At 38.7% G+C, this 27,044-nt stretch overlaps 2 protein-coding genes across 3 annotated transcripts; both read left to right on the top strand.

Annotated features, from left to right (window-relative positions):
* The first annotated feature begins 2,882 nt into the window (after nt 1–2,882).
* On the top strand, nt 2,883–22,411 carry mrps27 (mitochondrial ribosomal protein S27). Of its 2 annotated transcripts, XM_088294646.1 has the most exons (12): nt 2,883–3,026; nt 3,260–3,337; nt 4,018–4,088; nt 4,167–4,225; nt 5,230–5,344; nt 5,522–5,600; nt 6,484–6,599; nt 6,684–6,786; nt 7,288–7,430; nt 9,019–9,192; nt 10,161–10,414; nt 22,264–22,411. In XM_088294646.1, exons 1-11 carry the CDS (start codon nt 2,954–2,956, stop codon nt 10,410–10,412), a joined length of 1,263 nt encoding a protein of 420 aa, XP_088150772.1. In that variant the 5' UTR covers nt 2,883–2,953; the 3' UTR covers nt 10,413–10,414; nt 22,264–22,411. The 2 variants fall into 2 exon arrangements, with proteins under 2 accessions (XP_088150772.1, XP_088150763.1); XM_088294637.1 differs by lacking the exon at nt 22,264–22,411 and having other exon boundaries at nt 10,161–10,906.
* ptger4a (prostaglandin E receptor 4 (subtype EP4) a) lies at nt 19,026–23,504 on the top strand. The gene is made up of 2 exons (XM_088294621.1): nt 19,026–20,018; nt 22,264–23,504. Exons 1-2 carry the CDS (start codon nt 19,212–19,214, stop codon nt 22,807–22,809), a joined length of 1,353 nt encoding a protein of 450 aa, XP_088150747.1. The 5' UTR covers nt 19,026–19,211; the 3' UTR covers nt 22,810–23,504.
* Nucleotides 23,505–27,044: the final 3,540 nt, after the last annotated feature.

Below are 27,044 nucleotides of genomic sequence, written 5' to 3'. Positions count from 1 at the left end.
ATAAATAACTAAAACCCATCCACAGTTTGCAATGAAGGCAAGGAAAAGCTCCCTTTAAGGAAGAAACCTCAAGCACAACCCAGGCTCTGAGAGTAGAAGGAATGAAGATAGATAAGAGAGAAAACAGGAAAGAGGGGTTGAACACCAAGCGAGAGAATGGGAGAACAATGGGCACAACAACAGCAGTATCAACAACAGTAATAATCCAATGATGACAGCAACGACGAAGGTACTACTCTTATCCCAACACCACCATCCCCATCCTCACCACTGCCAATAACGGGCAGACAAAATATAAATGGCGCACCTCCAGAACCAGAGAGCACCAGCTCTAAGGTTAGTCACATATTACAAGGATTCTACACGGACAATTTCATAGAGTACATTTTACTCCAGAAAGTCTATATTTGTTCACACTAAACAGAAGAGTCAATTTTATGTTGAATTTTTTACTCTGTTTACTGGGACAAAATATAGACTTTTTAGAATAAAATGTGCTGTATGAAATTTACTGCGTAATAAGTTCTACTGTGGGAAGAATTGAAAATCAAGCAAGTTCTAGACCTATGGTAACCTACGAGATAACCCAGGACAATTCTAAATCATCAACTGACAGCAATATTTATTTTAAAGTAAAGTTTTAAGTTCACACTTGAATAACTTAAGGACAGTGAACTTCTCATCACACTTGCATGACAGTTAATAATGTCAAAATGTAACTCAATGCATGTAATAGTATGTTGATAGGCCTTACCATTCCGCCTAACAAAACCATGATCACTTGAGCTTGACCTTACACTCACACAAATAAACCAATTGATTTGTTGAAAGTTGGCTGCGGATGTCCTTGTCAAATATTGTTAGTGGTCTTCCATCAATTTTGGACCCTTGCGATGGGTACAAAGTGAACCGTGGCCTACTGAGGTGGACAATGTGGCAAAATATCGATTTAGAAACAGTATCATTTTGAGTTTATATTAAAAGCTCAAATCTTCACAATAATCTAGGTCCCATTTACAAATAAATGCATTGGGAACACTGTAGATTCCCTTTTCATGTCATAAACAGTATGAAGGTACACCGTTGTAGCCAATGTTCCATCCTGTCCACAGACAGCACATATTCCAGGTAAGCACCTTGTTACTGCCCGTTCTCATCAGATGAAATGCAGAAGAGCAGCTTCTCTTTTCCACACACTGTCGACCACTGTGCTCCACAAGGTGAAACTGCAAACAGTTTGAGGAAGTTCTCACATCCTCCTTTCCTTTCCTCACCTACACGTTTCAATCCCAACCGCTGGCTCAGAGAGAAACCAAACTGAAGATTTTTTTTTTTCATTCCGAATGATGAATAAATTAAAGAACTCCTGGGCCAAGACTTGGGTCAATTAGTGGAGCACAGAGTTCATGCAAATGGAATAAACTGCCAACAGAGACGAAGTCAGTCTGGCGTGTGTGTGTGGTAGTGGTGGATGATGAAGAGGATGGGCCCCAGGGCAGATCCCTGAGGTACAAGTGAAGTAACAGTGGAGGGGATGGATTTGAAGCACTTGAATGGATGAACCAATTGTGGCCTTAAAGATCAATTCAATCCAGTTCAATGGAATGTGGGTGATGTCAAAAATGGTGTGTCAGATGGTATTGAAGGCTGCAGTCAGGTCAAGGAGAATGGCAGTGGTAAGGAGTCCAGAATCAGCTGCCATGAGGTGGTCATCAGTGTTTTTGAGAGTTGTTGTTTCGGTGCTCTGCTGTGTGCAGAAACCCGAGTGGAAGTGATTATTCAGGTGGTGATGATGAGAATTGAGATTTTCTCCTTAATGCAACATCAATGCCTGTAATCTAAACAGCCCTTAAGTTTCTCACTGTATGCATATAGTTGACTGAATGCTATTTTGTAAAATTGCCTTGAGCTGCATTTTCTTTTTGTGCTTCCAAACACTGATTTCCTTTGACTTGTGTCCTACGCAGGTAAGCGCTTCCTGTTTTTGGCGGTCGGCATGCAAGCAAGAGGGTGCTGAAAGTCTTCCATGTTTTGTTCAACTACAGTGTCCCCACCCCTGATTCAACCTGTCACCTCCATTGACACACAGCCAAGGAGTTGCTGCATTGTATATTTATAACCAAGGGCCAGCACAGTGCTTCATGGCTCACTGAGTCGGTGGCCCCACTATGCAAACTAAAATGAAATGATGAATTGCAGAAAACAAGCAGGTGTAATAAGATAAAAGAGTAGAAAAATCACATGATTAGTCAATTTTCATATCCTGATATTATTCAGGAAGCCATCCAAACATAGCAGTGAGCCTTGCGCTTCAGTTTCTTGTCTTGTCTTTTCTCCATGCACACAGCTCCCTCTATTGATATTTAGCCAATTCTCCTGAAGGTGACTCATCCGAATAGACAGCTAGACTAATGTCACTTTTCATACAACAGACTTGAAAGAAGAGACAATTTGCAACACAATACATACATTAATGATAATGACAGTACTACTGCAGTACTACAGCTGCTATCTTATTTCCCAAATAATAATAATAATAATAATAATAATAATAATAATAATAATAATAATAATAATAATATTTTTTTATTTTAAATGTGCGGGTTGGTATTGTTATTTATGTAATCGAGGATATTTTTAACCATTGTGTGACCATAGGAGACATAGCATTTTCGATGAAACACGTTTGCTCGAGTTTAAACTGCACGTATTACAAACCAAAATATATATTTTTTGGATAAACACAGTTCAGATTTATTGAGTTTATGAGAGTTGTCAGTCGATTCAACGGTGCTGGAACTGTACATTATTTTGGGTGAATGTCAACTTGATAGTCTAAAAATAAAGTGAACGATTCTCTTTTCACAAAGGGGTCAATTTTGGTTTAAACCGGAAGTCCCGTTCTTCCTGACACCCCTTTGTTCCAAGTTACTAGTAGTGGTATCGTCCAAAGATGGCCGCCTCCTTGTTGAGACGCTGCATGACTGCTGCTGTCAAAGTTGAACGTTTATCTACATCAGTGTCAGGTGAGTGTTCTTCTAAGTGTTGATGTTTCATGTTTAGTTTGTATTGTGACGTGGACTGTGGGATTGTGGGTTGGTTTTGACGTTGAATCAACAAGCGTTAAATATGTCCGCTGCTCTTGTTAGCTAGCTGCTGCGAACAGCAGCGTCAGTCCATCTATTTGTCTTTTATTGCACAGGTGGAACAAGTGGCCTTTTTAACTCTGTGTTAACAGTAATTCAATGTGTATCTACAGCGAGAAGATGGTTACTTTCAGCGGCTTATTCAGACACCACATTGTGGGAAGCAAGAGAAAAGGATCCTCAGAATTTGGGTAAAGACAACACAATTTTTCATTCATTGACTAAAGCGCATGCTTGTTATGCATATAAGTCCATGAGAGGACTGTTATGTCAAGCAGTCAATTCCATTTAAAATAATGTCATCTTGTTTTTCATTATTCATAGGTCTGTGACAGCAATAAAACGTTATTGCTTTATTTAGATTGTTTAAAAATATTCCGTTTTTTGGTTCATATTCAATGTGTATGTGTATGTGTTGGTGTCAAAGTTAAATTAGCTATTATCTGCCTTTCACCCAAAAGGCAGCTGGGCAAAAGTCAGCCCTTAAAAAAGTAAATAAAACATTACAATTAAATTATACATGTTATAGGTCACATTACTGTAATGGTGAAATTTTTGGGGGAAATTATTGATGTTAGTGTCATTTACACTCATTTAGTTGCACTGCACTGGAATGTAATAAGAGCTTCTCTTATTTTGTTGTTTTATGGTTTTGCAGAACTTGCAAAGACCACAAGGTAGCAGTGTAACTCCACTTTTGTCATTGTGCGCGTCAGCATGGGCTCCAATTATGGAACTAAAACGGCTAATTACATTTGCAAACTTCAGATTTTTGGTTGTCAGTTAATCTATTTCAGGAACTCTCTGAAATTTATAAATTGTTAGAGCCAATACTAATTTGTTATTTTATTTAAAAAAAAAAATAAAAAAGCCTTGCTGGCCACCAACATGGATCGCACATATGAGAGGAATCTTCCTGTTAGCTCCTTGACTGTGTCACAGGTAAGTTTGAACTTTTATATACCTCATGTTTATTTTCTCGGCTTTCATTAGCTTAATTTGTTTGTATTTGATTTCCAGTTTGTAGACAATATATCATGCAAAGAAGAGGTGGATCAAGCCGAGTACTACCTATACAAGTCAGTCAAAGCTCACTGCTATGCTTTTGCAAGCTTTTTTCTGTGTTTTCCTGGAATGTATGTTTGCTTTGTCCATTTTGATTTTCTCCCACTCACATGCTTTGCTTTGTTTCCACCTTTCCTGTTTATTCCTTCCACTGGAAATCTGGTTATGACATTAAGATGTTATACGATCGTTCGCATGCTCTGTTCGCATGCGTTCTGATGGACAACAGGCTGAAATAACTAAATAATAATGCTAAAATGCTTGCGTCAATACCACATTTGTTACTTAACAGGATTACACTGAATATACTCATATGAATTCCATAAAATATTTTGGAGGGTTGCAAAGGATGAAAATGAATAGTTTTTAGTTGCTGTATTTTGATTTAGCATTTATTAGTGTTGAAAATTGCCTCATCAGCAGCATGGTCAACGAGCAGTTAGCATCCCACTTAGTCAGGAAATTGGGGGTTTTAATCACAACTCAGTGTGGTTTCACTGAAAACTCAATATTTTCCATTAGTGTTAAAGTGAGTGTGAATTATTGATTTTCTATATGTGCCCAGTTATTCGACAGGGTATAACCTCCCCTCCCAACCAAAGGCAACTAGTATAGACTTCAGCTCACAAGCAAATCTAATGAGGACAAGCGTTACAGAGAATGGACGAATTGTGTGAAAATTCCAACTACATTTTTTGGGGAAATAAGGAATATGAAGCATTTTTTGTCACTTCGTGCTTGTTTTTGTCTCAGTATATTTATTTTTAAGCTAAAGATGACCATACAAAATAATTATTACATGATGCTGTGTGAAATGTTGGAAATAAATTCAAGCATTCACCATGTATAAATCTGTAAGAATCACTTAAGTGTCTTATTAGAGGTCAACTGAGTGCAATTCTTGTTGGTACTAGATACACATGCTGATATTTATATGGGTCTTCATGATTTAAAAAAAAAAAAAAACAACTTTTTGTCTGTTCTTTTTCATTTTTTTTTTTTTTTGTTACCCACCTAGGTTCCGTCACAGTCCAAATTGTTGGTACCTTCGAGACTGGACTATTCACAGTTGGATCAGGCAATGTCTGAAATATGGTGCCAGAGACAAGGCCCTGTACACGCTTCAAAACAAGGTGCATACGTTATTGTGTCATTTCAAATGGCTCAAAAACAACAGACGTTAGCCACACACATATCATGGAATAATATAATATTTGAATTTGTCACTATTTATGATACAGCGCGTTTGTACATTGAATGTAATTTTGTGTGCAAAGGAAGAAATGGATATCAAAGTGTATTTCTTGTAGGTCCAGTATGGAATCTTCCCAGACAACTTCACTTTCAACCTCCTCATTGATTCTTACCTAAAGGACGAGGACTTCAAGAGTAAGCCATTGAGATTGCATTGTACAGTTGGAGAAATGCACAAAGGTTTTGGGATGCCTACGGAAAGTGCAAATAGCCCCCCCAAAAGTGTTCTGACAAAGCATACAGTTATCCAAAATGTCTTGGTTAAGTATGAATGGCCAATGTATTTGTTGTATACAATGTTTCATTAATTTAGCTTATTACTTGTAAAAAAAAAAATGCATTTATTGGTTTTGTTGTTTTTAATTTCTCACATTAAAAGCTGTTTATTTGATCAATTATAAATAAAATACAAAAAAATCAAAATATAAAAATTAACATAATTAATCAGGGCTCCAGACAAGCTTTTTTTTTCTTTTTTTTTTTTTTAACTGGGAGAAGAAAAGTTAAGGTTGCACAGAAAATTGAACTTAATTGAATGCGAAGTAAATATTTACGTCCACTCGTTTTGACAAAATTGCTCATAAATGGGCTGAAGTGTGAACCAGAACTTGGACAGCAACAAAAAAAATCTAAGGTACAAAATCAACAAATTTATTGGTCACTCATGCACAAGTGGATGAAAACTGTACTTCTACTGTCAAATTTGAGGGTCAAAATGTCACTATTTTGGCGCACTCCGGCGTCGTGAATTAACATGTATCTGATTGAACAATTGTATAATTAATTTTAATTGAATTAATTATTCATATTGTTGTGAAATTTAAATAAATTATCTTATTAAAATAAGCAATTTTACATAGGTTTTATTGGAAAACAAACAAACAAACAAAAAAATAATCGTTTTAAAAATCCAATGTGGCGCTTGAGCTCCAAACTTTGCTCACCCCTTGTGTTAAGGGCTACCATGTTTCCATATCATTGCTTAAAGTTCCTATTGTTGTGCTGAATCCATTTCCAGGCGCGTCCTCCGTAGTGGAGGAGTTGATGCTCCAGGAGGCCTTTGACCTTCCGTCCACGCAGATACTGTCTCTGTACAGTCTGGCCAGTTACCTAGCAACCAGACCTCAGCTCACTGTGAGTGCAACAAAGCAGTGAAGCTGTAGTTGCAAAAAAAAGGGGTCTCTTCTTGAATGACGTCAGACATGCATGTGTACTCAGGTGTCGCAGGAGCGAGCGCTGGGAGCGTCGCTCCTTATCTGCGGCCTCAAGCAAGACAACAGCGTAGGCCTCACAGCTCGCTTCCTGGGAAACTTTCTGCTAGGTGAGCGTATGAGAGGGAGCTTGTTTTGGGGCTTTTCCTTACTGGGAGTACGCTTTAAAATGTTTTTAATTCATGGCAAAATCCATCTTCATCTTCTCTGTTGCAGTTCATTGTTATCTAGGTAGAAAAGTGCCATACAAGTGACAGCCCATTTAAGACCACCGTCTTAGACATAATTGTTACAATTCGGTGACTTATATTTTCTCACAAATCTATTCTATTAGTCAATCCACATGTGTAAGTTGTATTTTTTTTATTTTATTTATTTATTTTTACAAATTATTGATCTAAAAGTGTTGGAAATACTGTGCCCTGCAATATCAATGCTTGAACAAACAAACTGCTGAAAACCGATTTTGGAGGTACAAGGATTCTGCCTGACACCAGCGATATTATGCTGTGTTATCTTCAGCTAGATATCAAAAAGATTTTGTGTCTCCCTGTGCTTTTTCAGACAGTCCAAATGGCTCTTTGGGTGTTTAAGTATGTTGCATTCCTCAGGCAAGGTGGAGATGCAGGAGGGCATCCATGCTGTGTTCAAAGGCATGCCCCTTTTCTGGGAGCGAGGATATATGAGTCGAGGATTGGCCGTCATGGAAAGTGCTGCTGCCTCGCCCGCTGACTTCAAACTCTCCAAAGACTCGGTAAGTACTGAACATGTTTCATCCGAATGGCTTACATGTATAATAAAAATGCCTCTTTAACCATTATAAAACTGTTCCCAAGGTGTCTTAATAAAAACTCTCATGACGTTGTTTTCTGTAAAAATACAAGGATGAAGAATTACAGGACACTTAACGTCCATTTGTCACACTCTGGATCTGATTTCAAACTATGTTGAAGTGAGTTTGGGCGCTTCATCTAAATAAAAGTAGTGCTTTGTCAGCATCTTGGGGAATCGGTGGCCAATTCTAAACCTTTTACTTACTTATTACTCCCAGATTTTTGTACTATTTCCGGCAGGGTTCAGTCATTGTCTCCTGTGAGTAGTATGTGTGTACTGTCAATCCACACAAGCATAGGCACAACATAGAAACTCCACAGAAAGGTCCGAGCTGGGATTCCAACCCAGAACCTTTAACCGTGGTAGCAATGCTAACCAGAATTTTTACATGGTGGGGACCTATTCCTAACATCTTTCTTCATTCTCCTCACCACAGAATAAAAAAAATGTTACAGCCTTGTCATCTTCTTTCCAAACCAGGAAATGGCTTCTAACTAATAAATAAATGAGCAAACACAAATGTAATTCTTTTTTTTTTTTGCTCTGTTGAATGCAACTCTAGTTTTCCATACTTTTTCCAGCATTTTCGGTTTATTCTAATACCTTATTATGAATAAGATAATGTAATAAAAGATAACATTGTATGGATCAGTTGGACAATACAATGACCATTTTCACAAATACTTTTGACAAATCAATGGACAGAACGCAACCATATTTAAAACCGGACTGAATGGTTACTTTTGTATGATTTGATAAGAACAGAAATGCTTTTCCTTTTGAAATATGTTTTAGGTTTGATTAACATTTATTGTAAAGTAACATTTTTATTATCATTGAGAAAATATTGATCTCATAAGACACTGTCATCATTTGGGAACATCAAATTTCAAATAACGATACCATTTACGTCACTTGTGTTAGAATGAAAGCCAAATGAGGACTTACAGAATGTGATATTTTAAATGAAATCTCAACCCAGCATTAAAGACCTGGGACAGCAACAACAGCGGTACCATGCATAATAATAGGAGTCACTGTGCTCCAACCGATTTGCTCGTAAATCTTTTGTCAAATATTACCCAGAATGCCCTGTAATTCTCTTGTTCATCTTTCCAAACAAGATCCTCCTCTGCTGATGCTATTAATCAACTGAGATGGGACACACACCCGTTGTCATTTTTTCATTATTGCGCAGTCAGGTCCAGTTTGATAATTCAGCTGTATTCTGACAAGATCTTGAGCAGGCCCAGAACGGCCCGGTGGGTCTTTAAGCATCCCTGACACAATAGGCCAAATACACTGTGACAGACAATAATGGCAAGTGCGCATGGAGCACCACCGGACATATTATATCGACATTAGGTCCCAGTGCCTCGGGTCAGCAATAAGATTGCATTAAGATGCGGAGGTCACCTGTCAAATATCACACGCCGGCCAACAGTATCTTATTAAGTTTGTGTCTTAGCATGTCCTGGAGGATAAATTAATTATTTTGTTCATTTCAGTTGGCTTTTGTAGAGGACGTGCTGCTCGGACTGTCCTCCACCTCATCCGACTCGTCTGACTCATCTGATTCGTCAGAAGAGGAGTCGGCAGGGGAGGAAGAACAAAAGGAAGAAGTTGATGAAGATGACCAGGCGGAGAGAGAAAAGCTTTCCGAATATGACAGCAAATTCAAGGTGGGATGGACTTTTTTTTTTTTTTTTTTTTAAAGGAGTTGCATTATTCATTTTTCCCCACAATTTAACTCATTTCAGAGGTCTCAAAAAAGGTCTATGACATTCTTCTTTCAAATGCAAATACACTATTTAAAATCCGCTTGGTTTAAATCACACTGTTTTGTGGGGCGGTTCTGTCCCGTGCAAATGACCTGTACAGCCTTTAGTTATCATAGCAATGTGAGTCTGGAATGTGATGAAAGCAAGTGTATTCAGTTTTTTAACTTAGCAACTATTTTCAACACATCACAGGGCTCCTAATGGTACCAGTAAATTTGCTGATTTTATTTATTTTTATTACTATTCTTGGATATTCTTCTTTTGCTGACAAAGCTTCGGCTTCAGCTCTGCACGTCAGCCCATTTTTCATTAATATAATGAAAATGAGTGGGATGAATGTTCACGTTGAATTTCAATTTTACAGTGTGTGCCCTTAAAGTTTCAGGTTAGAAGCCACTGTGCTCCAACTAAAAAAAATAAATAAATATACGAATGAATGAATAAAAAAATAAAGTGTTTCCGCCTCAAAAAAAACTCCAAAACATTCAGCAACAACACTAGCAACTTGTGGTGTTATTGGAGACTCCAGAAAACGAGATGCTCACTCGTTCATGTCCAGACTGCAAATGAATGGCACCTGTATGAATCCACCACTGGTTCATTTAACCATACATTGTGCTCCTGGAACTGCTTATCAGAAGCTAATTGTGATAACGCTCTCCACCCTAACGGTGTAGCTCCACTAACCTTTTGGCTTTGGCATAATGGTTTCCATGTAGTCAAGTGCCGACTCCAGATAGTGGAGACTTGCTGCCAAATATTGGGCGTAGGAACTTTGTGGTTAGCAATAACTGCACATGGAGACAAAATTATTGGAAAGAGGCATCAAGTCAGTGTAAATCCAGCCGAATGTATTTGTTTCTTTCCAGGCGATGGTCAGCCAGCTGGAGACTCAGGGAAAAGTTGACGTGTCCGACTTTCGGACGTTGGCGACCGATCTGGCCCGACAGCTGTTGCCCTCAGTGGAGAGACCAGACCTGGATCAGTACGAGACTCTGCTGGGGGCCTGGGAGGTCGAGAGGAAGCAGCTGATTCAGAGGGAGCACGAGACCAGGAGACAGGCCCAAGAAGAGAAGCAGGAGCGACTCGCTGCCAAGGCGGCACTTCAGCAGCAGGCTTAAAGGTTCTACACTGCAACTATCGCTTAGTCTGTTTTAATATTGTACATGCTTGTGTTTTTGTTTTGTATCTTTTGGGCTAAGTCCAAAATTAAAAGTAATTCAAATGACTGGCTTCAGTTGCGCAAGTCTTGTCATCATGCATGTGAACTCTCATGTGAAGCAAAAAAGAAGGGAATGTTGGGATCACATCCTCCCATTCCCTTTCCTTTTGGTGCGTTTGGGAATCTTGGGGAGTTTTCTCACAGGGGCGAAGAAAGGGTTATTGCGCTGAAGAATTTGCTGATAACTAATCTGGAGAAAGGGGATTCTTTGCTGGCAAAGGAATTCAGTTATGAGCGTTAAACACAATGAATGCATTATATCGTGCTGACGTGTGTACTGTTTTCTTGAAAGGCCGCCGCTACCCGTATCAAAACATGAATCGCTTGACATCATGTGTAATGCTGTTTAGATCTGTGCAGATAATAAATCTGCGGGGGCAATACAAAACATTATCCAATCATGTTGTGTTACTTTGGAGTCCACACCAATGTGTATCCAGATGAAACCGTTTTAATGCCACTGATTTTTATTTAATTTAATTTATTTTTTTTGCTTGAACCCCGATGAATCAAAATTATGTCCCAGAGAGCACACTTTCACCATCTTATCGCTTAGATCTGATACATGATGTGAGTCTCATGCTAACAGCTTGTTTACATTTTTTGTCCTCAACCAAATGTCACGTAGGTTCATAAACAGTGTTTTTTTTCAATACAACTTTATTTATACAGACCATTTCACAACAGCTGGAGCTGTAACAAAGCACTTTCCATATGGTCAACTATAAATTAGCAGGAAATTAGAACACAAATGAAAACACAAAGACGTATACAGTGGACACCAGAAGAAGAGCAGAGCAGGGGCAGTCTCATGTTGAGTCGAAAGCTAAAGAATAAAATTGTGTCCTCAAACGAGTTTTAAAAGTGGACAGAGAGGGAGTTTGCCTAAAATTCAATTGAAGGTATTTCCAGAGAGAATGACTGGCAACAGAAAAGTCAGATACAAACACTGTACGGTGGCAGTGAACGCAAGTCAAAACTAATTGCGTGTATTTATAACAACCGCATAACTTTGCCTTTTAAGCCAGCACATTACATTTGTTAAGTTCAGTTGTATTTAACTTGTAAGTACATACATTTGTATTCAATCGTTTTTTTCAAATGTTTACAGTATTTTGGTCCAATTGTTGTTTAATGTGCACTTAATTTTATTTGAGTCCTTGTTTAAGTACAGTTCCCACCTCAATGTTTTAGTGCAGTATTAATGTTCTAACTCAGCATGATGTTATATTGGCTTGAAATAATATTGCGTATACTTTTTGGGGATAAAATGGTTATGTCGGTGCTTGGAGAGCTAATTCAGCTGGAACATCGTGTCAAAAAAAAAAATCTGATTGCTGATGTACATAGTGGTACCATTTGAAGCTGGACAAAAACACTATTGGATCAACTTCTAATGGCTAATCGAGGAGGCCTTCTGCGCAAACTTTATTTCGACAAAATAAATATAAGAAAGCGGATGTTTTTATCAGTGCAACTTGGAAAGTGGCCCTGTGTTACTGTGCGACATTCAGCGCTTCAGGAAATTGGAGTGCCAGTTGCTATTCCAGCTGGTTAGAGATATTAACCAGAGAACCGCCTTGTCCTTATCACGGCATTTTCTTTTCTTGATTTTACTTTTGAGAACGAACGTCTTGTTCTTTTCGCGGGACTTTATGACCACAAACATGACTTCCATGCACTTTTGTTTGCCTTGCAAACATAAACTAAATTTCCTCGTCAGGACTTTTTGGATTGCAAAATGTGCCGAATGGCTTCTTGATATTTCATTCTTCATCAAGGTTAAAATGACTTCATATTTATCCTTGTAAGCAGATTACGAATTGCATTTCATTTGTCTTGCCTGTTAGCTTGCAAGGAGTTAAGCGCAGCATTTGTTCTGACAGCCCCGCATTGCTCATTAAGTCAAACATATCATTCATTAATTTCCAAATTCGATTTGGATGCTGCCTCCTTCAGTTGTGCTCTCGTTTGAAAACACTCAATCTGATTTGTATGAATTTATGAAATTTTTTATTGTCCCCCCTCCCCATGTGGACATTTTCTAATAGTGTTGCTTGTTAACTTGTTTATTCTTTCTACATGAAGAAAAATTTACCATCTGTCAATTGGTTATGAGGAGACAGTTTTGGGAGTGATATTTGTCCACACAAACCGTGCACGTCGGACTGACCCGAAGGTGCAGCACTCCCACTAAATCCAATGACTCACCAGGTGACTGCACTTGATTGGAATTTAATAATTTAATCATATTTATTTCAAAAGAGTCCACGCGTACATCCCTTTTCCAAGAACTGCCAGTTAGAACATTTGCAGATCTTAAGGAACATTGATGAGCAAACTGAAGGTACGAATAAATTCATCGTTTCGAGATAACAGTTTCACATGGTAGTTGTTCATGTTGAATTTAAGGCATTTTTTTTAGCAAGAAGCAGAAGTAAATTTTGCTAATATTTTGTGGTAAGTTCGGGTTAATTTTCCAACCATTTTATTTTATTTCATGGCAATTTGAAATTCTCAAGTCACACGATGGCCTTTTTCAAGCCAATCAAATGCCAATTATTACCTATATTTGATTAAAATGCATTTAAAATTTTCAAATATTATTTCTTGTCAAATTAACATTCATACACATACAATGTGACCATTCTTTTACATGTTGGAGCGTTGCTTTCCGACCCTAACATAGTAAGTCTTTTTTTTGCCAGGATACAATCATGTTTGCAAATATGTCATGAGACTTGGAGTATGTTAAAGCCCCACAAAAGGCAAAAAATCCTTGATAGACTACAAATTACATCAAAGCAAGCAGCGTCGCAGAACACATAGTTTATGCATCATCATGACCCCCCCCAAACACACACACACACAACTAGAGCCTGCGGCCATGTAAGTGTCGCTAAAAAAAGAGAGGGAAAAATGTTGAGTTAATAATTAGCACACATTACTGAGATGATGCACTTACACACATGCACAGGAACTTCAAAGGTTTCACTGGACGTATTCTCTCCTAACAGGCTGACAGCATCAGTTATCTCGGTAGGTGTTGACTTACTGTCCAGCACATCAGTTATTGACGATAAACATAAAAGCATTTGCAGCAAATACAGTTTGACGTTTGCCCCATGTCAATAATGTGAGAAAAACACTTGTGCCGATTCTGTTTTCATGTTGACATCATGTGAATGTTATTGTCAGTCTAAACACTTGACATAGAAAATGCTGACTTTGCATTTTGTTATGTTGACTATGATCACATCCAAGGATGTTATCAGCAAATCTACTCAAGCTGATATAAACATATCTAGCATGATAATAATGGACTGAACACCGAGTTGTGTTTTTCTTTTTTTTTTTTTTTTAATTCTTTCCAGCATTAGCAGTATTTACTGAGTTTCTTACATTTTTTTGACATTTCATATACTTTGCTGATCATATATTATCTCTTGTAAATAAGCTAAAAGTTCTCATACAAAAGCTTTAAGAGTCTTCATTTTAATTTAAATAATTGATACTTTTTAGATATTCTCAAGGGAGTTGAAACCATGTTTCTGGCATTTATCATATTATCACTGTCCTGTGAAAAATACGTATGTCCAATGCTGTCTTTAAAAAAAATATATCTTCACGTTCATGGGATATCTAACGAGGAAACCACATTAATGAAAAAAAAAATGGACATTAGTGTTTTTCGCAGTGCAGCGACGATCCTCTTAATATCAAATGTTTAAGTAGAAAAAACATAAACAGTATGTAAATTTTTTTTTTAATTCACATAGAAAACTCTAAATTATCCGTCGGTGTCATTGTGTGCGTAAATGTTTGTCTTTGTGTGCCCTGCGATTGTCTGGCAACCAGTTCTGGGTGTACACCGCCGACTGTGCCAAGACTGCTGGGATAGGCTCCAGCATGCTTAGAATGGATGGATGGGTAGTTATTGTAAATGATACTTTTTTTCTTTTTTTTTAATTAGTCATTAGAATATTTCACAAACAAAAAAAGAGAATTCCTCTGACGTGATCATACATTTCCTTGCCATCTGTTGCTAGGCAGTTTTCACAGGACTTAATCACAACTACCTCAACAGCCAATGAGATAAATTGGCACATGTACAGTAAGTCACGCCAATGGGCTGTTTCAGTTGAACACTGAACAGAAATCAGCGATGGAAACAATTTCACTGCTCAGTACTAAATATAACAATGATTAGAATATAAATATTGTATCCTAAACTGAAATTAGAGTCATATTTTTGTATGATTGTGGGAAGTCTAATTTTTTTGCGGAGGGGGCTGGAATGAATGAACACCATTTCCAATCATTTCAAAAGGGAAAGACTTGAGATGCAAGTGTGGTAATTGAAAAAAAATAAACTTGTACCTCAAGGCTCTCCTGTATTTGGATACAAGCCATTAAAAAGGTCAATTTTCAAAATTTGTCCTCTTTAAGATTGAGTTTAATCAAAGGTGCTCTGTTCCCTTGTCTTCATTTATGCCTGTTGAGAATTAAAAAACATTTTGTACACATCTCAGCGGTGTTTCTCCCGAAAAGGAAACATTTCAATTTGAGGACAAGATGTCTGTGTCTCTATTCGAATGCTGTCAGACACTGAAGTTGCCAAAATGCAGGTTCCTACGTGCGCACGTTGCCCTCTTAAAACCTGGCTGGAAATCAGGCTTGTCTGCGCCTGCCCTGATAGATAATGTTTTTACTTTTCGACTACTTGACGACAAAGCCGATGTTTATTTTTCCCCTCCGTCAAAAACCCCTCTGGCCAAAACATGATATCAGGTGATAAAGTGGCGGTTTACACCGAGCTTCAAAACTCAAACGAACATGTACACTCGCAGGGAAATGACTCACAGCGCCAACAAGAAGCGCTAACTGAAGTTTGCCTCCTTTTCAAGCTAGTACTTTTTTTTTTTTTTTAAACAAAATGTAATATTTCAGTCAAGGCAACAAAACCTCCACGTTACAATGAAGCAATTGTGCAGCACAGAATTTAAACACAACGGGATGTTTTCATCTCCTTCACAAAGTGTACCACAATACAAAACATAGCAGGATAAAAGCGTGTGATTGTTGAGCGCTACGAACAGGAACACTGATTGCGACTTATTTTTCTACTCCACTGTAAGTAGTCCGAGCACACTGCAGGTTATCTGACCGCGACACACAAATATTCCGGGAAAAAGTGCATTCTTAAATGGCCTAATCAGACAAATCTGCTTTCAGTGCATTCTGTAGAGGCTCAAAACGAGACAGACGTACGGTGCATGCACAGGATTCTGACATCATACGCTATTTCACTCATACAACGTTATGTAACAATTATGTTTGGAAAAGAAAGAACTTTTTTTTAGGGGGGGGCGTTGTCCTGTATGAAACTAGAAGTACAGATTCTTGTGGATAAAAAGATTCTGGTAAACGTAGTAGTGATGATTGGACTCATTTACTTAAGCAAAAGTTTTAAAACGTATAAGAGAGTAAAAGTGAAAAGACAAGAAAAATAAATATTCAAAGTACAAATACATTTAAAAAAAAGTTTTTGTATGTAGTTCCTTCCCAGAACTGCATACACCAAATGACATGCCCAAAAATATTTTTCTTTTCACAATAATTCAAACAAAGACTTCTTTTTTCCCCCCTGGTTTGAACCTGGCAACAAAGAACACAACAAATGTATTTTCCAAGTGCGCGCAGTGTGATGACGTTAGGCAGTGCCACACCGAGGCCAACGTGTTCTTCTGCAAGCTGAGGGAGGATGTGGAAGGCCTCCAGCAGAAGACACAAATAGTCTGCTTTAGTAGCACATAAAGTGGCAATTTAGCATCAGGACCACTAAACCCATTAGTGGCAACCGTGGTCTATAGAGTCCAAGAAGTGATTTACGGTAACTTGGTCGTCAGTACAAATAAGGTTTTTCCTCCCCCTAATTCGTGGATATGTGGCGCGCATTTTACGGAGCAATCAAGTGCCATTTATTCTTGCCATCCTACCCCATAGTGCACACATATGAACCTGACAGGAGATTGCTGTCTCATATAGGCTACTGAGCAACCAGTACTTGCCAGATATTCCTGCAGTTCCTTCAGTTTTGCATTCAGCCTATTGGCTAATTTGACAATTTTTCTTCTTGTCTTATCAGTCTTTCAATTTTGGTGGGACATCCTGTTCTTGGCCATATTTTATCCACTTGATAGTGAGCACTTTCACTATGTTCCATGATATAATTAATGCATTGGACATTCTTTTGTACCCTTCTTCTGATTAATCTTTTTTTGATAGTAAGATCCCTCTGGTGGTGTGTAATTTGTGGCTTGTGTTGTAAGACTACAAAAATGTCAGGAAAAGCCTACTAGAACACAATTAATCTGAGGCACGGTAGGTAGTGGCAGGTGTGTGCTGACTCCCAATTAACTAATTTTGACTTTCAACGGGATTGGTTCATTCTGAAAACGGCCATACCCACAGTTGCATGATCTCAGTTATTTGATTTTATCAAAAATATTTTTGTCGTACAAGTTATAGGTTACACAATGGAGGAACACATTTTGAAATGATTTGTCTCGTTTATCATATCACAAAACCTGGCGGTGAACAGGGGTGTGTAGACTTTTGATATACATTGTAAATTGGTGAGTTTAGCAGTTTTGTCCACTCACCTACAAATAGAATGTAAATACAAAATCATGCTTAGCATACTTTCTTGTGACATTGCACATCTGTTTTCAAATGTCTATATATAAAATTTTGGTTACTTTGTGCATCTGTGCCCATTGATATACACACATGTATAAATCTTGTTTAAACTAGTGTTCAGCAAGCTAAAGTATATGTTTGGTGCTCCTCAAATCTGTTTTTCCATTTGCGTCCCAACAAAACAAAAACTGAACAAGCTTCAGTATGTTTAACAAGCTACTTTGTTCGTCAGCCGACGATAAGGTGCTAGTTGCAACTCTGTCATTCGGATTTTTTTTGGAATGGCTGCTTGTTGGAATGTTAAAAGGGAAAGTAGCATAGCGGGCTTTGGCATCATGACAGCTAAGCAACCATCACATCAAATGCATCTCATTACTTGAGGCTCGTTTAGGTCATTCATTCAATCAACTGTCATGCTCTGTGTTCCAACACGTCAAATATAACTTCAAAGTAACAAGAGTGTTTCTCAGCGGCACAGTCCAAAGTCAGTCAAACAGAAAACAACAAAACAAGTGGCACAAAACCCGAGAAACAAGCGGCTATGCCGTGTGATGTCCTGCAAATCTCAGGATTAAGTCTGTTTTGCTTTTTTGAGGAATTGTTATGGCTAGTGAACTTGATATTTGTGATGATAACCAGAAACAGAACCCATTGTGACATAGGAAAGTAGTACATGTCTCTGTCCTGGCTACTCGGTGCAGAACGACCAAGTCAACAATAGTCATAAAAGAAAAAGAACCAAATTTATGCAATCGCAAATTGAACTGCACAAAGTTAGGTTGTAATAAACACCCAATAACTCTGTTTTATCATTTTTGATGGTTACAAATTTTAAACTAATGCACTGAAAAAAAAGACTATTGAAATTACTGAATTAAAATTGAGGTAATTCAGCATGTTTTTGGAACAAAAGTGTGCAAACGTGCTCAAGGGCTACATTTGACTTTTGAAACAGACAGATTTTTATTTCTAAATGAAGAATAAAACGAAAAAAGTTCAAATTTAAATAAATTGAAAGAATATACATATTTGCATAACATTATTCTGACTTTGATACTATTTAGTCAAATAAATGTTCATGGATTTGTTGTGATAAAATATTCATTCAAATGTTTTAAATGTCATTATATTTATTGGCTTTGTAATGGAATTACCAATTAGTTAATGAAATAGACAAACTATAAAATGTACAAAATCAATATTTTCGTTTTACAATGTTTTAAATCTGTATTTGCAATGAGTCAATACAATCATATGAAAATGAATAAATATATGTAAAATACGATATACGTTTATTTTAATACTGAAATGATCCATTCACATATTTCCCGGTATTGTTTTTACCAAACTAATAAAACACCAAATTGTAAAATATGTTTTTAATTCATTTTATTCACAATAAGTAAATGAACCAAATATTTGATGAGGTCATTTAATAAAAATACATTTGTGTTCTTGGAAGAAAAAAAAAGCAGACGTTTCCATGAAAGCACAAAATCTGAATGAAAAGAAGCAGAGATGAGAATACATTTTTTATCTAATGAACCAAATACGGGCAGAGAGGTAAACGAATGCAACTAATATGACATGCCACTTGAGTTTGTAAATGCTGCATTATGTTTGTCTGTAAACTGATTAATACACTAAATATTAATTGTACTGTACATATTGTTTTAGTACCTTAGTATCTATACCTTCTTTCGTGATGGCTTCCCTCCACTGGTTGGTGTTCCAATTTTTTTGACATGATAACCATGAGAGAAACCCAAGTGGGAGGGACTCGAGTGTTTGAATGAAGTCACCGCGGTGTGGAGCCTGACTTCATCTCTCACTCCTGTTGAGGGTCTCACCACAGATGCTCGTCTCTTCTGTTGTAACTTTGGACTCGCGTTTCTTGGGACTTTTAACAATGCCACCGAGGTGTTCTGCCCCTGAGCGGAGGTTCCAGCGCGCGGAGAAAGTTCGTTCGTAAGAAAGACCGGAGCTTCCCGGGGGAATGGATAGCACAGAGAGCGCGACGAGCGGCCAGTCAATGACCGGCCGCCCCATGATCCCCACCATCCCGTCCATCATGTTCATCTTCGGGGTGGTGGGCAACGTCATCGCCATCGCGGTGCTGTGCAAGTCTCGCAAGGAGCAGAAGGAGACTACCTTCTACACGCTGGTGTGCGGCCTGGCCGTCACCGACCTCCTGGGCACGCTGCTGGCCAGTCCCGTCACCATCGCCACCTACGTGAAGGGCGCCTGGCCCGGCGGGGAGCCCTTGTGTCAGTACTTCGGCTTCACTCTCATCTTCTTCTCCCTGGCCGGCCTCAGCATCATCTGCGCCATGTCCGTGGAGAGGTACATGGCCATCAACCACGCGTACTTCTACAACGACTACGTGGACCAGAAGCTGGCCGGCTTGACCCTGGTGACCATCTACGTGTCCAACGCGCTGTTTTGCGCGCTGCCCGTGCTCGGCTTCGGCCGCGTCCAGAAGCAGTACCCGCAGACTTGGTGCTTCCTGGAGTGGCGGAGCAACGAGACGAGCGACGCGGCGTTCAACTTCATGTACGCTGGCTTCAGCTCGGTGCTCATCCTGGCCACGGTGCTGTGCAACGTGCTGGTGTGCGGGGCTCTCATCCGCATGCACCGGAGCTACGTGCGCAGGACATCGCTGGGCACCGACCTGAGTCGCGGCAACGTGGACTCGCGCAAGAGGGGCCGAAGTTTCGGGCGCCTGGCAGGTGCCGAGATCCAGATGGTCATCCTGCTCATTGGCACCTCGGCAGTGGTGCTCATCTGCTCCATTCCGCTAGTTGTGAGTTGGCGCCATTTAAGCACACATTACGCACCATCTTCAAGCGAATATACGTCTCTTTTAATTGACCCACGACGCTGATAGACTCACAGGAAAATCTATTGCATGAATGGCTACAGGTGAATACACGCGTTTATTCTCATCACTTATATAATTTTTAGACAATTAAAGGGAAATTGGACAATTTTGCATGCACACCACTCCTTGATGATCTATTTTCACTGGTTTTCCAATGCAAGACGTCAACCGCAGATAATCCTACATGATCGAATAATTATCTGGACACTTTTGGTAGTTGTATAACTGGAGGTCGACATCGCCATGCTGCTTGCATCAAAGCAGCGTTTCCCAACCATTCAGCACGGAACTTTAGGTGTGCCATCAGGTGCCGTAGAAAATTCTACGGTTTCACCAAATTTGTTAGACCATTATTACTTATTAACTACAAATAATATATATTTGCCCATCTATTTATATGATTCCCACATCCAAACAGGACCAGATGCTTAAGTCAAACTGTCAATAAATTGATCATTATTTCATAATTTTTTGGCTAAAACTTTTTTTTGTCATCGTTATGCTTGGTCCTGTGCTGTGAGATTTTTGCCTTGACGCAACAAAGGTTGGAAACAACTGTTCAGAGTCAACAGAACAAAACATTGTTATTATTGTAGAACTGTTACCAAACATTACACAACAATCTGCATGTCAATAGTAGAGTATTTGTATAGTCTACTAAAAAAAAAAACAACTTGTAAAAAAAAAAAGGACTATACACAATGGATATAAAATATTCAGAATACAGTGGCGGCGGATAGGGACCCCAAAAATTTGCATATAATTCATGGCCATTAAAATTGCATTAGAAAAAAAAAAATTTTTTTTTTTTTTTTAAACCCAGAAAAACGCTGCTAAACCTGCCATATCAGTCAAGGTTGACTCGTCCCCCACCAAAAACAAACAAAAAACAAAAGAAATATTGAAATGAAACCTGGGCATTCCAAACGTCAAGTATGCCGCAGTTCATTGAAATACAAAAGCTATACCTCTAGCTTTTCTTGAATACATTTGATGCACTGCTGCATGAAATTTGGTTTAAACCTTTCAAATACACTAAATAATTGATAAAAAGGCACCTCACCTATAAAGTTTCTGATTAGTGGAAATCAAACATTGACTTCTTAATGGTCCAAATACATTTTTGTAAAAGTATTGGAAACTGAACAACAAGTTGGTTTTCAATGATGGTAAAAAACATTGTGTTCTTCTTGTAACAACGCCACTGCGGTTGAAGACAAATGCAGATACATTTCCTGTTCTTACTTTGAACTTCCCGAGTTAAGCACAATTTGACTTTATTGTGGTCGGCCCGCAATTCGATTCTAGGCCATGCTTGCCACTGGTCTTTCCATACACTCTGTGACAAAAAGTAGATAACAAATAGTCTGAGGTTCAGAATAAAAATTCACGACTGAAAAAAACGAGTTGAGTTAATTTGCCGCAAGGTATAGGAATTATTTCTTAGATTGTTTTTTTTTTTTTCCCTGATCACTTCATAGAGACACGTGCCTGGCAGAATTTTGAACAGAAGCGGGAAAGTTGGGTGAGCTCAAAATTTCAAGGCAACAAAGTTTGATCAAATTTCAAGTTGGGCAATTTAACTAAATATTTTAAGATTTGCTGTTGTTAAAATTGGCTTTCCTACATTTCGCAATAAATAAGTGTTTCTAGAATTGTTGTCACTTGTATTGTCCCTCCAACTTAAATATATAAGGAAAAACAACTGCGCAAATTGTTTTGAAGCCATTTGCTTGCTTTGTTGTGCTGACTAAAATTGGTGCCATTGGTGCATTTTAAACATCCCAACTTAATTGATTGTATTAGCACCCGAAAAAATAAAGTTGTGCTTTTTACAGTGCACAGGCAGTCACACAGACACAATTTGAAAATGATTTCAAAAACAGCTTTGTAAAAAATATGATCTGTTTGTTTGTGCACATTCATTCTACAAATGAATCACCACTCTAAGATATTTGTTTTAACTGCAGTGTCCTTTTGCATTAATGAATTTACCAATTTCTAAAATGAAAAGAAAAAATGGACAATTTGTCACTAAATGTGTATGTTGCTTTTTTAATCAGACTGCCATCTACTGGTAGGGCACTGCCATACCCTGTCCCACATAGTTCTTTTTGGGCTGCTGGCCAGAATTTTGAAACGTCGCTTCTCCGTTCTCCATTTACAGGCTCAGGTGTTTCTGAACCAGCTCTACAAGCCTGCGGTAGAACTGCGCTTGGACAAAAACCCCGACCTGACGGCCATTCGCTTTGCTTCCTTCAACCCTATCCTTGACCCGTGGATTTACATCCTGCTGCGCAAAGCCGTCTTCCGCCAGCTAGTGGAAAACATCAAGTGCCTCTTCTGTAAGATGGGTGTCAGGAGCCAGAAGACGAGCAACAACAGGAGCTTCCGTTGCATGGACGCCGCGCCCCGTCCACTTAACTCAGCCATCTCCCAGCAGGACTCGCACTCACTGATATCCGGCGATGTTCCGGATATCAACTCCCAGACTTTCTCGTACCTGCCCCAGGGAAGGGAGGTGGACGCCGGGAGCTGCCGTGACAATCACAAAGCGGAAAGTCACTCGTGGACTTTATCGTGTAAACAGGGTAAATTGGCCACAAGGACAGAGGGCGACCATATGATCAGGGGCCCCCAGGCTTCACCCACAAAAGACCCCGGGCTCCAGGTGTCACTCAACTCAGTAACCATGGAGGAAAAATGCATTTGAACTTGCACTGACTACAAAATGGAGCCCATGTGGAAGGAAGAAATGAGTCATATCTCACAGGCAATCAGTCAAGAAAAATAATGCAAACAATGAAGACTTTAGCACTGGTGCCTCACAGCAAGAAGCTTGAGAATGCTTACTTCCACGTATTTCAAAGAGCTTCCGCCAAAGGATTAAAGCAACTCCAAAACTGAGCTACAAACTGCATTTTATTACAATGAAACGTAGCATCATCGATTCTCACAAAAAAGGGAAAATCATTTTTCTTCTTCCGTCCATTTGTTAGCTAGCAGCTACTTCCTCGTTCAGATGTTAGCATCGGCATTTCATGACTCTACCATTTGAATTATGGGATAGAACAATTTATTATTCTGAAGTGGGGGTTTAATGGTTCTGTCGGGACTCAGTGGCACAAAAGGGAAAATCATATGTGCTTGTTTGTCAGTGATCAGCTAGCTACTGGTTGAGATGTTAGCAAGAGAAGGCGAGAACGCTGCCATTTGAATTCCGGGGTAAGAGGAACAGCTTCTTTTTGACAAGTAAATTCCTCCAAGTAAAAATTGTGATGTATTATAGTTTTTTTTTTTTTTGTCTCGCTGTATATTAGCTCACTGCTACTACATTGTTGACGAAAACAGTTCCATTGTGAGTCAAATGGCAAAAACAGAAATAAACCTTCCTCGAAGAAAACGGAATTTGTTTGCGTATTTGTGAAGTGTGTGTTTCACACCTATGAATTATTCCGATTCTAACATGTTTCTTTATTGTAATGTGGGAGGAAGCTGCTGTACTTTGAAATCCCGAGGCATAGAACAAGGACACCAGTGACATGATCAAACCTCAAACCCAAGTGCTGTGAGGCAGACATGCTAACCACTAGCGCTCTATGCTACTTGTGGGGTGCCATATTTGCGTGTGTTTGTCCATCAATGTGTCTGTTAGTTACATCTACTGATTGGTCACCAGGGCGGTGTGAATAATAATCCACACATGTTCCAAGGAATTTGGGAGTGCAGCGCTTGCATAATCTTGTTTATTAATTAACAAGCAATGATCAAAACAATACATTTTCACTGACCTTCATTAACTAACTGTTATTTGCCTCTCAGTGACCTCATAAATCTCTGCTTTTATTATTGGGTACAAATGCAATATTATTCCAACAGATTTGACCCACTTCTTTGTGACAAGAAAAGAAACTCTCCCTATTTTTGAGTCACCTTGTGACAGTCTTTTCTGGACAGCTTTTAAAGTTAAACGAGATGAGATCAGACATCAAAATAACAGTTGGGACCAGCTGATTCATCAATTTGTGGTCAGCAGCAGGAGCAGCAGCAGCGAATGCGATCCTGCTGGGAGCTGTCTTTGTTTTGGATTCTATTGTACAGCCGCTTTTTTGAAAAGACGTGTTATTTCAGCCCCATGACTAATGTGTGGTGTGCAGTTTTATTTTTGTGGTGTACAGCAACTGTTCTTTTTTTTTTTTGGGTCGGTCCTGGAATCCACCCGAACATTTCATCTCACAAATCTGAAGAAGGTACAAAAGATTCCAGTTTGTGACACCTAATTATTTTCACGTGACAGTCGGGAATATTTTTCCACATGTGGCACGTTTATGCTTAGCGTTGAGTTTTCAAGCGTTTTTATCACATTTGTGATGGATGTGAGTCAAGATGGTCGATGTGGTGAAAGATGATGTTTTGAATGAAGTTCTCTTGCCAATACCAAACCAAAGGCAATAACCCGCTAAATATTTATGAAAGTATGAAGTCCATCTCCAAATTATGTGATTTATAGTAAACCAAAAATAATTGTAAGTACTGCTGATACAAGTACATTTCATTCATTCTTGAACATTTTTTGTTGTTGTTTGGCTTCATTGCATTTCGGGTACATGCATAAAATGAAGTACCCGGTCAAACAAGGACTTCAGAGTCACACTTGTGTTTTTTTTAGTTGTATATTTTATAAATCCAGGTCATTTATAATGTTGTGCAATGTGATTTAGTGATATTCTGCTTAACCTGTCACCATGTAACCAACTTCCCTTTTCAACTTAATGTCACTCATACTTTTTAATTGTGGACAGTGTAATGTATGTGCAAAGATGTTCATAGTCGTATTTGTCATGTTTGTAAAGATTATGAATATTTTGTTTGCTCATTGTTAATTTGCTCACTTATCCTGTTTTAAAATAATTATGGGTCAGATCAGTTGTGTGAGACAAATGGCACGTCTGTCATCATATTGTGTCAACATAAGGAGGAAGCGCTAAAGTTTCTCACATTACCTTTCCGGCTTCTGAGTTCATCTCCAGACCTTCATTATGAATCTGACGGATGACCCTGACAAGAGCAAGCAAACATATTGAAGATTAAATCCACAAAAAGACAAACAGGCCTATCATTGCTCATTACAGCTCGTGGCTGATGCGTAACACAGATAAGACGGACGACAGCGACTATTAGCAACGAATGGAAACATCTGAGGGGAAGTTTCTACGCTGGAATAATAAAGAGAGTCGAAAGCTCAGCGTCCTTGCAATTAAGCTTAAACAAGCAATGGTTTGGCTTTAAGAAAAAAATCTAAAAAATCCCGCAGACCCTGGGAAGACACCACATGAGCAAAAAGCAGGAGGACATTATGTCCCATCCACTCGTGAGTAATTGGATCTGTTTTCAGCTAATTCACTGACCAAATGGGCGTGTGCTTACCGTCTGTGCGAGCAGGTGTGACTTGGCGGACGTCGTCAACACCGACTGCACAATTTGAACCCATTAGCCTGAAATTTACAATTTTTCAGTGATTAGCATGTGGTGCTGATGCCCCAGAAAACGAGCTCAAGTGACGTGCGACAAGACGGGAAACGACGCGGGAAAACATCAGCGATGGCCGTTTCTGCCACTTTTTCTGCACATTGACAAACTGCAGTGCGCACCTGCAGCTTCGACATATCAGTAGCTGAATGCGCCTGCGAGCAGATGTGATATAAACACAGACTGGTAAACAAGACAGATCAGATGCAAGAAGTGATAAGTTTCTTTTTCAGGGTGTGGTGTATCTAAACTCATCAAATGAGAATAAGTCAAATGTGTCGTAAAAAGAAAAGTAAAAAAAAAAAAAAAAAAAACTGTGACTAATATTTGGTATATCAGTAAAGGCATCTACACATCCATCCATGTACAGTGGAGATAAAATTATCTGAACACTTTTCTGATGTAAATAACGAGACCAAGATAAATGATCTAAAAACTTTTTCCACTATTTAAGGTGACCTATAACCTTTATAACTCCTTTGAATATTTTTCTTCTTTTCAAGAGTGGACGAAAAAGATTCAAGTGCACAGACTCTGGGGACGTGGCTGAGTTCAGAATGAAAAATGTGCCAGTTAACAGGAATCAGCACACATATGCAACCTTTCAAAGTGCCCCTGATTAACCCCAATTGAATTTCAGATGCTCTAGGAGGCTTTCTCTGGCCTTTATTATTTTTTTAACATTCTTTTTTACTACTCTCAGTCGAATAATCAATATAGGAAAGAAAGAATGAAGGCTGGTATAAAATGACTGATCTCTATATTTGATTTAAAAAAAAAATAATGAGGAAAATTCACGGTGTCATGTTCGCATGCATGAAATCAGGAGCTGATTGCTTATATAACCATCCCTAAGGTTTGGACTTTTGGATGTTTACACTCTGATTTTTCTGATTCTGAAGATGGCCACAAATTAGTTCACCTCCTTTCTGATTCTGATTCCGATTTTGACACTGATTTTGATTTTCCCGATCCCTTCCCCAGTCATTATTCAAGACCATGTCAGTTTTTGTCATGTTTTTCTCTTGATACAGCTAATTGCTCATCCACCGTGTTGGCTTTGAACTCTCGCCTCCAGTAATCGGCCCGAGTCTGCAGACTTCAGAACCCTTTCTGGGTTTATATTCAATTTGCATTTATTTAATGTATTCATAACCAAAACCATTTAGTGATTATTAAACCAGTATCAGAACTTTAAAGTGAAGTTTAAAGCTGACTGGGTGAGCTTCAGCTGGTCTGCTTGGAGCATGCAAACCATCGCGCTAGATGTTTTTAGCTGGTAAAATGGAAAAATGATGAAAAAACACAAAAGTACGCGACACAAAGTGAGCCACCTCCAGTTTTGGCTGTGACATATTGGCGCATGCGTATACACAACACAAAAATAAAGTGCGCTTTGACTGTTTGCACTGACTGTTT

This window comes from Idiotropiscis lumnitzeri, chromosome 1 (genome assembly GCF_059441095.1).
Source record: "Idiotropiscis lumnitzeri isolate Australia: NSW breed Sydney's pygmy pipehorse chromosome 1, RoL_Ilum_1.0, whole genome shotgun sequence".
Classification (NCBI taxonomy): Eukaryota; Metazoa; Chordata; class Actinopteri; order Syngnathiformes; family Syngnathidae; genus Idiotropiscis; species Idiotropiscis lumnitzeri.
The sequence above is the reverse complement of the archived record's forward strand: the minus strand, read 5'-3'. Positions and strand labels throughout refer to the sequence as shown.

Coding starts and splice junctions, on each gene's coding strand:
- mrps27 (XM_088294646.1), top strand. CDS start 2,954: ATGGCCGCCTCCTTGTTGAGACGCTGCATGACTGCTGCTGTCAAAGTT. Junction 5,601..6,483: donor AAAGGACGAGGACTTCAAGA/GTAAGCCATTGA, acceptor ATCCATTTCCAG/GCGCGTCCTCCGTAGTGGAG. Junction 6,600..6,683: donor CAACCAGACCTCAGCTCACT/GTGAGTGCAACA, acceptor ATGTGTACTCAG/GTGTCGCAGGAGCGAGCGCT.
- ptger4a (XM_088294621.1), top strand. CDS start 19,212: ATGGATAGCACAGAGAGCGCGACGAGCGGCCAGTCAATGACCGGCCGC. Junction 20,019..22,263: donor TCTGCTCCATTCCGCTAGTT/GTGAGTTGGCGC, acceptor CTCCATTTACAG/GCTCAGGTGTTTCTGAACCA.